This window comes from Schistocerca cancellata, chromosome 7, assembly GCF_023864275.1.
Source record: "Schistocerca cancellata isolate TAMUIC-IGC-003103 chromosome 7, iqSchCanc2.1, whole genome shotgun sequence".
In the NCBI taxonomy this organism is placed as follows: Eukaryota; Metazoa; Arthropoda; class Insecta; order Orthoptera; family Acrididae; genus Schistocerca; species Schistocerca cancellata.
The window spans coordinates 595,129,201-595,142,821 of record NC_064632.1 but is presented as its reverse complement, the minus strand read 5'-3'; the positions used below and the strand labels follow the sequence as shown (position 1 = coordinate 595,142,821).

General features: G+C 39.5%; 1 protein-coding gene across 2 annotated transcripts in view; it reads right to left on the bottom strand.

Annotated features, from left to right (window-relative positions):
- The window catches only part of LOC126092283 (DNA polymerase lambda-like), a 161,664-nt gene extending 150,570 nt beyond the window's left edge, over nt 1–11,094 (bottom strand). For both annotated transcript variants that reach the window (XM_049907800.1, XM_049907801.1), the window contains exon 1: nt 10,307–11,094. In XM_049907800.1, coding sequence (XP_049763757.1) covers nt 10,307–10,801 — 495 coding nt within the window. In that variant the 5' untranslated portion in view covers nt 10,802–11,094. The remainder of the gene's footprint in view (nt 1–10,306) is intronic.
- Between the last annotated feature and the right edge of the window lie 2,527 nt (nt 11,095–13,621).

The window sequence follows — 13,621 nt, the reverse complement described above, 5'->3', positions numbered from 1 at the left end:
GAGTTGATTTTCAGTTTATAGGTTTAGTTGGCACCAGCATATTGAATACTTCATAGAAAATGTTCCACAATGACTGAAAATTTTGAGAAGTATCACAACTGCATGGTGGGGAACTGACTCTAAAATAGCAACAAATATTTATATAACATTCAGGCCTATCAGATGAGTTTTCCATTATGGGTGCCTCATTTTTCAACATGTATAAAACATTGCCGGTACAGTACTTTGACTTTGTCTTGGGGCCATGAGAGCTTTTTAAGTCAAGACTTTACTTACTGAAGTAACAGGGGTGCCTCACCAACTCTGTTCATAAATGTCAACAAACATGTTTCTGACAGGCCAGCTATCTGTTCTCCAACAGTGCCTGCTATGTGTGCTCCACAACCTTCAGCATCTTCTGCATACCAATTGTCAGCACATTCAGGAATAACAGCCTTTTGTAAAAAATGATCCTGGAAATGGCCATACGAGACACCACCACTTCCCTCACATTTGGAGTACCTTAACTCCTTCCATCTGAGCATTTGCTTCGTCATGGAATTGCACACCAATGGAGATACCCTCAGCTGGATGTCAAGGTTCATAGAAAAGATGGTGTTTCTTTGGGTCACACTGTGTTTCATGAACCTATGACACCAACCTGTACTTACAAACTACTACTGTTATCGCGCAACCAATGCAGCAGTGTATTATGAACTCTTGTTCACAGGGTTAGAACTATCTCAGATTCAGAGAGCTTATCAGCAGAGCATAACCATCTCCACTCTGTGTTTGTTCAGAACACGTACTCTGATAAACAGTTCTGCAATGCACTTCGACTAGCACGCACTAAACCTCAGGAGCAATCCGAAGAAACAGGAAACTCCATGAGGAAGATTTTTCCTACCTTATGTTGATGTTTTTCCCTTTAAAATTGGCAGACTATTCAAAAAACATTGAATTAAGTATGTTCCACCCTCGACATGAGTGTAAAGATGACCTATATCTAAGATCAGGAATATATAAAATCCTGTGTCAGTGCAGCATATCATACACTGGCTAGACATGTCACACTGTTAAGGACGGATGCAATTAACATAGAAGTCACACCAGACTATGTCAGCCAGAAAATCTGCTGCTGCTGAACACTGCCTTAACATGGGATACAGAAGGCAATATGGAGAAACCAGGATCATCTCATCTCCTCCACATACTGGGACCCCATCATTAAAAAAGCTGTCAAAATGCACATAATTAACAGAGACATGGGATTTCAACTCTGCAAACCATTAGTGGCACTAAGGCATCATCAGCCACAAACAAATGAACACAATTGGTTAAAACAGATCAGAAATCACAGCCAGGGCAGTAAAGCTGGACAGCAACTCCTTGCCCGCATAAACATGATGGATCCATGGCTTACAGCTGTGTTTTATCGCAGCATGCGTGCAAAGACCATGGCCCATTTCTTGGGCAGGGAGCTCTGCATGTTGATATACTCTATGACGTCATTACAGTCCCGCCCCTGATGCCTGCACTTTCCTAGTGAGCCAGCACACGAATTTGTGAGCCACAACAACAATGCATCAGTCACACATGAAAATACAAGCAGCTGTCTCTTAAAAATACTGCACCACCCAGTGCACAGGCGTTCTGTGAGCCATCAAGAAAATCTGCTCTCCTTAAGACTAACTGAAATGTGCCACATTTTGTCCTACTTACAATTACAGTGTGTTAGGCATTACAGTTTGCCAAAAGCTGCCACCATATACAAATCAGAAGCTGCTGCAATGCGGGAAGCCCTTTGATTTGGCTGACAGACAAGTTGGGACACAATATCAATCACTACAGACTCCTAAAGCACCTTAATTTGACTATCCTCATGTGTAAAAGGCTCCTTCAACAAGCTGTGAATTAACTAACAACCAACACAATTCCAGAAGGAATCAACTCAAATGAGATAGTTCGTCACTCATATTTTTAAGGCCACATAAAGAGCAATGTGGCAATCTGTCTGGAACACTACAAACATTGTAAATGGCAGACATCACATCCTCTCCAACAAGATACTCCAAGCCAGTATTGTTGCCACAATGTGAGAGGGATTACATGCTTCTTCACAACGGTCAACTATATTGAGTATAACTACAATCTTCCCCCACATCCCTACCATGCAAATTTTAAGTGAACCCATTAATGTCAATGTAATTAAGTCTCTTTTGGGGATGCTAATCACATGCTGTGTGTGGGAAATATGAAAACTCTAGTCAGTTATTCCTTTTTTATTGCATATTTTGCAAGGAGAAACATTACAGCTTTAACCAGCAGGACTTTTTTCTTAGCTAACTTTACCTTAAATATTTGAAAAGCAAATTTCTTTTTCCTATTAACCACGGGCTCGAAGTATCTGCATCAAAATTAGTTATTTTCTAAAAGTTTTATTCCTAATGTCAGTTAAGTCCCCCTATGACTCAAGGATCTTGCCGAAATGGGGTGGATTGCAAGTCTCGAAGATACGGATAGCTGTACTGTAGGTGCAGCCACAATGGAGGGATATCTCTGCAGAGGACAGAAGACAAACAGCTGTCTTTCAGCAGTTGTAGGGGCAACAGCCTGTATGACCGACTGATCTGGTCTTGCTATGTGGTTACTGCGAACTACCAAAAGTGAGAGGAAACTACAGCAGTTATATTTCGTGAGAGGCGGCAGCTTTGGTTAAATAATGATGACATCCTTTTGGGTAAATAGTCCCCCATTCAGATTTCATGTGGGACTCCTCAAAAGGACGTGCTCACCAGGAAAAACATAAGGGGCATTCTACAGCTCAGAATGTGGAACCTTAGGTCTCTTATTCAGGTAGGCAGGCTAGATAATTTGAATAAGGAAATGGACAGATTGAAATTAGGTATACTAGTGGGAATTAGCAAAATACAGAGGCAGCATGAACAGGACTTTTGGTGAAGTGAGTAAGAGTTACAAATACAAAATCAAATAGGGGTAGTGCAAGAGGAAGTCTAATAATGAATAAGAAAATAGGAATGCAGATAAGCTCCTATGCACACCATAGTGAACACATTATTGTAGCCAGGATAAGCACAAAGCCAGCACCCACCACATTAGTACAAGTTTATAAGCCAACTAGCTCTGCATATGATGAAGAAATTGAAAGAATGTATGATGAGAAGAAAAAATTATTCAGATAGTTAAGAGGAATAAAAATTTATATACAATCTGAACTTCAAATCAGAAAAAGATGAGAAGAAAAATAGTGGAACATGGATAGAGGAAAGGAATGACAGATTTTGCACTGAGCATAATTTAATCGTCGCTAACACTTAGTTCAATAATCATGAAATACTGCTGTATACGTAGAAGAGACCTGGAGACACAGGAAAGTTTCAAAACAAATTGTGTAATAGTATGATAGAGATTTCAAAATTACATCTTAAAACTTCAAAACACTTCCCAAGGTAGATGTGGACTCTGAACTGTAGATTAAAAATGAAAAGATTGCAAAAAGGTAGGAAATCAATGAGAAGGAATCTGGACAAACTGAAAGAACCAGAGGTAATTGGGTGTTTCAGAAGAAGCTAACAACTGAAACTTCCTGGCAGATTAAAACTGTGTGCCAGACCGAGACTTGAACTACAGACCTTTACCTTTTGCGGGCAACTGCTCTACCATCTGAGGTACCTAAGCATGACTCACGAACCATTCCCACAGCCTCAATCCCATCAGTATCTCGTTCCTACCTTGAGGCTGTGGGGACAGTTCGTGAATCATGCTTGGTAACTCAGATGGTAGAGCACTTGCCCGCAAAAGGCAGAGGTCCTGAGTTCTAGTCTCAGTCTGGCACACAGTTTTAATCTAGGGTGTTGTGTTGACCTCATCATCATTTCACCCTCATCACTGACGCGCAAGTCGCCCGATGTGGCGTCGACTGAAATAAGACTTGCACTTTGTGGCCGAACTTCCCCGGGTGGGGCCTCCTGGCCAACGATGCCATACGCTCGTTTCTAGGAAATAGGAGTTGTGAAGGAAAAACGTTTTTAGTCTGTTTTCAAATTTGACTTTGCTCTCTGTCAGACATTTCACTGGATAAGTGATATCAAAAGTTTTGGCTGGAGCAGTGTTCACTACTTTTTGTACTAAGGACAACCCTAATGTGCAGTAATGAATGTCTTTTTTTCTTCTGGTAGTGTAATTAAGTACATCATTGTTCATTTAGATCTGCAGTGGATTACTTACAACATACTTCATGAGGGAACAAATATACTGTGTGAAGGAGTAGTCAGAATGCAGAACTTCTTAAACTGATGTCTGCAAAATGATCTTGGGTGAGCACCACGTAATATTATTACAGCACATTTTTGAGCAATGAAGACTTACTTTCTTGAAGAACAGCTTCTTCAGAGCATTATTCCATATGACTTTATTGAATGAAAATATATAAAATATGTCAATTTACTGATTTGTCTCTCCCCAAGAATTGCAATGATTTTGAGTGTAAATGTGGGTGAAGTACATTGTTTTAAGAGTTCTAAAATGCACTCTTTCTGGTTTAAATTATCATCAATATGGACACCAAAGGTGTTTTTCTTTTTTCTTTTTTTTACCCTACTTATTATTTCCTCACTGTGTGTTACACTCACATTTAACACAGTACATCTAGATGTGCAGATGTTTTAAAATTGAGAATGAGACCATTATCAGAAAACCAGTCAATAACACTGTTGAGAATATTGTTTACCACTTCTTGTCTTGCGGTATGTATGCTTGAGTGATTACAATACTAATGTATTCCACAAAAAAACAATTCTGCTTGTTTTATATTAGATGGAAGATCATCTACATATATGAGGAACACTGATGGATCCAAGATTGAGGCTTGGGGAACTACATATGTGATTTCTCCTCAGTCAGAGAAAGCTCCTCATATTGGTTGAATTACAAAGAACAACTCTCTGTATTCTCTCTGTTGTATATGACATTATCCACAAATTGGTTATACCATCAATTCCATAAAACCTCAGTTCATCTAGGCAGATATTGTGGTTCACACTGTCTAATGTCTTAGATAAGACACAAAAAACACCAATCAGTGCTGTTTTGTTACTTAATGCTTGTAAAATTTGGTAAGTGAATGTGCACATCGCATTCTCAGTTGAATAACTCTCCTGAAATCCAAACTTTGATTTACTGAGGATTATATTGTTGCTCAGGTGGAATACTATTCTACAATACACCACCTCAAAAATTTTGAAAAATGGTGTCAGTAGCAAAACAGGTTGGTAGCTGTTGACATCTCTTATTACCTTTCTTATACAGAAGTTTAACAATAGCATATTTCAGTCTCTGTACAAACATGCCTTGAGTAAGATGCTTTGGCCTACATATTTCGGATAAGGCAGGGCTTATTTTATAGGAACAAATCTTTAGTACTCTGTTGGAAACACCATCAAATCCACCTGAGATTTTATTTTTGAGTGAATATATAATTAACCTTAATTTGAGAAGGAGCAGTTGGTCATACACTCATAGGATTGAATTTCGTGAGATTTGCATTTTCAGCATACTGCAATGCTTTTTCCACTTAAACTGCTTGTCCCTATATTTTCCACTACATTTAGGAAAGTATTATTAAAACACATTTTCTACCTATGACTCATCATTTATACCCCTTCCATTTAAGTCAATACTGATGTTACCCTGTTCTTTGGCTGCTTGTTCTGTTTCTCATTTCACTACATACCATATAGCCAAAAGTCTGATGCCAGAATTACTGATTTCTGACATGTGCATATTTGCTTTGGCATAATTAATTATTCTATTCCCCCCCCCCCCCCCCCCAAAGAACCATGGACCTTGCCATTGGTGGGGAGGCTTGGGTGCCTCAGCGATACAGATAGCCGTACCTTAGGTGCAACCACAACGGAGGGATATCTGTTGAGAGGCCAGACAAAAGTATGGTTCCTGAAGAGGGGCAGCAGCCTTTTCAGTAGTTGCACAGGCAACAGTATGGATGATTGACTGATCTGGCCTTGTAACACTAACCTTGGCCTTGCTGTTCTGGTACTGCGAACGGCTGAAAGCAAGGGGAAACTACAGCCGTAATTTTTCCCGAGGGCATGCAATTTTACTGTATGATTAAATGATGATGGCGTCCTCTTGGGTAAAATATTCCGGAGGTAAAATAGTCCCCCATTCGGATCTCCGGGCGGGGACTACTCAAGAGGATGTTGTTATCAGGAGAAAAAACTGGCGTTCTACGGATCAGAGCGTGGAACGTCAGATCCCTTAATCAGGCAGGTAGGTTAGAAAATTTAAAAAGGGAAATGGATAGGTTAAAGTCAGATATACTGGGAATTAGTGAAGTTCGGTGGCAGCAGGAACAAGACTTCTGGTCATGTGAATACAGGGTTATAAATACAAAATCAAATAGGGGTAATGCAGGAGTCGGTTTAATAATGAATAAAAAAATAGGAGTGCGGGTAAGCTACTACAAACAGCATAGTGAACGCATTATTGTGGCCTAGATAGACACAAAGCCCATGCCTACTACAGTAGTACAAGTTTATATGCCAACTAGCTCTGCAGATGACGAAGAAATTGAAGAAATGTATGATGAAATAAAAGAAATTATTCAGATAGTGAAGGGAGACGACAATTTTATAGTCATGGGTGACTGGAATTCCGTAGTAGGAAAAGGGAGAGAAGGAAATGTAGTAGGTGAATATGGATTGGGGCTAAGAAATGAAAGAGCCTGATAGAATTTTGCACAGAGCACAATTTAATCATAGCTAACACTTGGTTCAAGAATCATGAAAGAAGGTTGTATACATGGAAGAAGAATGGAGATACTGACAGGTTTAAGATGGATTACATAATGGTAAGACAGAGATTTAGAAACCAGGTTTTAAATTGTAAGACATTTCCAGGGGCAGATGTGGACTCTGATCACAATCTATTGGTTATGAACTGTAGATTAAAACTGAAGAAACTGCAAAAAGGTGGGAATTTAAGGAGATGGGACCTGTATAAACAGAAAGAACCAGAGGTTGTACAGAGTTTCAGGGAGAGCATAAGGGAACAATTGACAGGAATGTTGGAAAGAAATACAGTAGAAGAAGAATGGGTAGCTTTGAGGAATGAAATAGTGAAGGCAGCAGAGGACCTAGTAGGTAAAAAGACGAGGGCTAGTAGAAATCCTTGGGTAACAGAAGAAATACTGAATTTAATTGATGAAAGGAGAAAATATAAAAATGCAGTAAATGAAGCAGACAAAAAGGAATACAAACGTCTCAAAAATGAGATCGACAGGAAGTGCAAAATGGCTAAGCAGGGATGGCTAGAGGACAAATGTAAGGATGAAGAGGGTTATCTCACTAAGGGTAAGATAGATACTGCCTAGAAGAAAATTAAAGAGACTTTTGGAGAACAGAGAATCACTTGTATGAATATCAAGAGCTCAGATGGAAACCCAGTTCTAAGCAGAAAGGAAAGCAGAAAGGTGGAGGGAGTATATAGAGGGCCTATACAAGGGCAATGTACTCGAGGACAATATTATGGAAATGGAAGAGGACGTAGATGAAGATGAAATGGGAGATACGATACTGCGTGAAGAGTTTGACAGATCACTGAAAGACCTGAGTCAAAACAAGGCTCCGGGAGTAGACAACATTCCATTAGAACTACTGACGGACTTGGGTGAGCCTGTCCTGACAAAACTCTACCATCTGGTGGCAAGATGTATGAGACAGGCGAAATACCCTCAGACTTCAAGAAGAATATAATAATTCTGATCCCAAAGAAAGCAGGTGCTGACAGATGTGAAAATTACCGAACAATCAGTTTAATAAGTCACGGATGCAAAATACTAACGCAGATTCTCTACAGATGAATGGAAAAACTGGTAGAAGCCGACCTCGGGGAAGATCAGTTTGGATTCCGTAGAAATGTTGGAACACGTGAGGCAATACTGACCCTACGACTTATCTTAGAAGCTAGATTAAGGAAAGGCAAATTTATGTTTCTAGCAATTGTAGACTTAGAGAAAGCTTTTGACAATGTTGACTGGAATACTCTATCAAATTCTGAAGGCGGCAGGGTAAAATACAGGGAGCGAAATGCTATTTACAATTTGTACAGAAACCAGATGGCAGTTATAAGAGTCGAGGGGCATCAAAGGGAAGCAGTTGTTGGGAAGGGAGTGAGACAGGGTTGTAGCCTATCCTCGATGTTATTCAATCTGTATATTGATCAAGCAGTGAAGGAAACAAACAAAAAATTTGGAGTAGGTATTAAAATCCATGGAGAAGAAATAAAAACTTTGAGGTTTGCCGATGACATCGTAATTCTGTCAGAGACAGCAAAGGACTTGGAACAGCAGTTGAACAGAATGGACAGTGTCATGAAAGGAGGGTATAAAATGAACAGCAACAAATGCAAAACGAGGATAATGGAATGTAGTCAAATTAAGTCGGGTGATGCTGGGGGAATTAGATTAGGAAATGAGACACTTAAAGTAGTAAAGGAGTTTTGCTATTTGGGGAGCAAAATAACTGAAGATGGTCTAAGTAGAGAGGATATCAAATGTAGACTGGCAATGGCAAGGAAAGCGTTTCTGAAGAAGAGAAATTTGTTAACATCGAGTATTGATTTAAGTGTCAGGGAGTCGTTTCTGAAAGTATTTGTATGGAGCGTAGCCATGTATGGAAGTGAAAAGTGGATGATAACTAGTTTGGACAAGAAGAGAATAGAAGCTTTTGAAGTGTGATGCTACAGAAGAATGCTGAAGATTAGATGGGTAGATCACATAACTAATGAGGAGCTACTGAATGGGATTGGAGAGAAGAGAATTTTGTGGCACAACTTAACTAGAAGAAGGGATCGGTTGGTAGGACATGTTCTGAGGCATCAAGGGAGCACCAATTTAGTATTGGAGGGCGGCGTGGAGGGTAGAGGAAGACCAAGAGATGAATACACTAAACAGATTCAGAAGGATGTAGGTTGCAGTAGGTACTGGGAGATGAAGCAGCTTGCACAGGATAGGATAGAGTAGCATGGAGAGCTGCATCAAACCAGTCTCGGGACTCAACACCATAACAACAACAACAACAATTATTCTATCTGATTTTGTATGAGGAGCATCTATACTGCAAGGCACTGTCTCATTTATCCTACCTGTGCATCAAGCCACAGTTATTTCCTTGCTTGACCTCCATCAAATAAAATATCTCTTAGGGTCCTACTGTCTTTATCTACCCTGTTGGAAAGTCAATTACTGAGATTAAATTTTCCTAATGAAGATCTATATGCAATTACAATTAAAAATGAACTCTTTTTGAGTATTAATTCACAAGTGCACCATTCTTTGTGCTGAATCACTACAAAATCAACTTATCTCAATGTTTTTGAACTTGTGTTGTCCAAATAGCCTCCTTTTCCCATATTAGTTCTTCATGTGTGATGATATAGTGTAATCTTTTATATTTCACTTCTCTAACTATGTGTCTATCTTTTCATAGCTCTCTAAATTTTCCAAACAGACAAGAAGCTCTTCTACCTTATTACTCAATCCTTTTAACATAATGATGAAATAAGCTAACCTTACTATTCTGTGCATTCTAAAGCATTTTAACTTCCATCATAACACGATGCCCAAGTGCTAATTCTTGACTAAAAAAAAGTGGGCACCTCTGTGATACCAGTAGCCACAAGGTGTGATTGTCCCCCACACCATACTATTTCTACAGAAGCTCAGCCAGATTATCTTGTACTGAAGTGAAATGTGCACAAAAGACAAGCAGAAGAAGGCAGTAGTAGCTTTTGAAATATAGAACTAAGAAGAATGGTGACGGTTAGATGGGTAAACTGTGTAACTTATGGGGATTGAGGAAATAATTAATTTCTGGCACATCTCAAGTAATGAGGGATCAGTTAATTGCATACATCCTGAGGCATAAAGGAATCATGAGAGAGTGAAGAGTAAAAATTGTAGAGGAAGACAGTAACTTAAGCAAATTCAAATGGATGTAGGTTGCAGTAGCTAGTTATTTAGAGGTGCAGAGGCTTGCATAGGATAGAGTAGCATGAAAAGGTGTGTTGAAACTTGCCCTCACTACTTATCTCAAATAGAAAGAAGTTTAAGATAACTCTGTGTTGAACAACTCTCTGCAACTTTATAAATTTTCATACATATGGTAGCTTAAGTTGTTTGTTTCGTGTGTTATGCATCATCGGACTTATCCAGCAGAAATACAAAACGATGGGCAAAGGATGAAAGGTACACAAATAAACGAAATAAATTACAAATTAAACTACTTGCTTCAATGTTTGTCTTTTGCTTCTTCGGTGGTGACGACTGCGTGGCTGGCTCATCCATGCACCGCTCATAACTTGCTAGATTGGTTCTCAGTGCCGATTCACGTTCGATACTTGATTGATTCTGACCAATGTTGGAACCTCCATTGTTCTTTTTTTCGCCATGTTCGGGCTCTAGATGTAACATAAACGGTTCTGTGTCTAGTAATTTGCGTTCCTTCAAACAGCTGCTGAGCCATTTCGTAGTCACTATTTCCACATCAAAGCAGTCTCCATGCATACTTTTCAGAATCTCGTAACACTTGTCTGGTTTATTAAGGAAAGATTCATCAACAATTATACGAATACGAGAACTGTCCATTTTTTCTGCACACTTTGCCACAGTTCCCCCCATTTTTTGAATGTTATTTCTCAATACAGTTAGTCTTGTGTTGCCGATACGGGCTGGTAATATGTAAAATGTATGATCTGCAAATATTTTTTGGGGACCACTCTCCATCTTTCCCCGTAAACAGCATTCCAAGGTTAGAGACGGTACTAATGTTCACGTGTACGGCATTAATTTGGCATCACCGACATTGCAGACAACATTTACATGAAATATCTAATGTCTCCGTCTTTCGATGTATCTACGTGACGCCCCTGCGGTATTATTTTATATTTTTAACAGCAACGTCCCGCAAATAACTAACGCCCACAACATAGCTGGCACCTTCTCTCCCTCACAAAACAACGTATGTAATATGTACTATGTAATATACAAATCACTACAGCTGACGCAGGTCAGTTTGAATCTGGTGGTGCGTTTGGAAGTGTTGCCAACATGCGGAAGCTGTCAAACTCTAATGTGACATTTAAGATCGATCTACACTACACGTAACGTCACGTCACGGACCGGCAACGTCACGTCAAAATATTTATAATATGTTTTGAATGGTATTATGGTGACGTATTACAGTGACAGCAGTCGAGAGACGATAGTTGAGACAGCAAAGAAGTTCGTCGTCGTCGTTTATTCTTTGTAATTTACTGGTTGTAATAATTTAAGCACAGTCTAACATAACAGTCGCGACACTTCGCCTCGATTTTGTTGCCTATTGCGCCAGCAGCGCGCCAAGCGGCCAGTAAGTTAAACTGTTGAGTTCAGCGCGCTCGTGAAACCGAAAGCGAACAGTAGTTGCTTATTTTGGTTTGCACAATGGTTTTTACAAATGGGAGCGTAGCGTAGTGCAATAAATTGCAGTAAGAAGAAGAAAAAGGTACTACTTCTGTCTTTTTCAGGTTTCATAAGAACCATGAGAGGTATATACCACCATGTTACTAAACTGCAACATCAGGATTCGCTTGCAAATTACATGTATATTGATGATTAATGTTTTGTTTTAGGAGCAGAAAATGGCTAGAGAATAGCAGACAAGAAGATCTAATTAAAAAAAAAACACCCTGTTTACCTTTATGATAATGTTAAGTTTTTTCCGCTTGACGTCGAACAAAATCAGTTCATGAATGCAGACAATAATAAATCTGTGTGGAATTACATTCCAAATATACCACCTCGACTGACGATGATGAGGAAACTGCCACAAAGGTTCGACAATCCGTCTAAAACTATAAAACACTTCTACAGCACAAAAGCAGCCAGTTCAACCCTCCATATCAGTGCCAGATTCATCTGAATCGTCAACACAGACCTGCTTTGACGATGAAGTGGTAAACTTAAGAGCAGTTATTCGTGTTTAGAGAAAGCATGTGGAGTATCAGAATGTGCAGATAGCTACACTTCATACAAAACTGTAATGGGACAGGGAAAGTGCCCATCATTTTAAGTACAGTCAGTAACAGGAACGTTATTAGAAGGATCAAGTGAAGAAGGACAAATAAATTTTGAAGACTATAGGATGCCAATATTTTTAAAAAAATATGCCATTGACTTGTACTTAAACTAGATCAGCATGCCATTTGCAAGATGGAAAGACAAAACTAAGCTGTTTGTTCTCAATTTATTATATTACAGCACTCAGGCATACAAGTTTTGTCAGAATGTTTTATGTTTCCATCAGTGTGTACATTACACAGCTATGTGGAGGGCATACAAATAAAATGTGAGAGAATTGACAATACGTTACACCTTTTAAAGCAGTAGGTACAGCATTTCTCCGATATTGATAATCTAGTGCAGTGGCTGTCAAACTGCGGCTCGCGTGCTGCATGTGGCTCAGATCATGTTTACGTGCGGCCCGCGACCCTTCTCGGCTTCGCACGGGTAGCCTTAGTTATCTACTTGTCTGGCGTAGCGCTGTTTTGTTTACAGAAACTGCGTAGAATTGTGATTAAAGTTGGTGAAGTAATTAGGTAACTGAAAACCATCCACCACTTTCATTTAACGCGCCACTTGCCGGTGTTCCGCAGCGCTAAAGGCGTGAGTGGCCTGCTAGCCAACAATGTGAGCCGTGCATAGGTTATTTCCAAGAATGTTTGCCTATCGAAGTCGCGGGTTCAAAACTATACATATCGAACTTGCGATTGTAAATCGATCATGCGACTCTCGATGGCACGCGTTACGATCAATTATTTGTGATAGTTTTATTTGTTTTCCGTCTTTCCATTTGTTGTTGTAAATTACATACCTCAGCGAATTGTTTGTGAGTTAGTAGGGAAACGCAGACGATTTCTGTCGGTAGTGAGTGGGATGGATGGTGTTCTTGACGTTTCGTAGGTGGATTCTCTCACATGGAAAAATGTAATTCCATGCTAATTCGGGCGTAGAAAATTGTTTGACATTTCGTCGCAAATATGGAGTACTACCAGCCAAGGAAACGAGGGACTGTGTAAACTATGGTGATGCGAAGTGTCTAAAATTTCGCAGGAAGAGTTTAGACTCTGAAGTACCGTTACAATTTCATTGCGGACAGTGCGAAAAACGAACGAGTATCAGGAAGAATACGTGGTTCCACTCTTCCAAATTATCCATCCAGACCAGCGTGATTCTTCGGGTCTAGTGCAGCAGGGGATACGACCCGTCGGCTTTGAACAATGACGTCATTCTTTAGTCATAGATCGTAATGTCTTCACTTCGAGGCATAGATAAAGCAGTTCTGTGTTCTAATAAGCACTATCATTAAAATAATTGAATGTAAATCTAAAAGCGATCGCTTGATATTGGGTGCATCATTTTACTGATTGCTTAATGAAGTAGGATCAGTTTATTCTATCTCGTGAGATTTTTTTTTTTTAAAAGCCAAAAAACTCTTATTACGTACTGAAGGGAGCTAGAACACTAAGAAGAATCGCTTCTCGGCTTTTGACAAGATATTGCTTA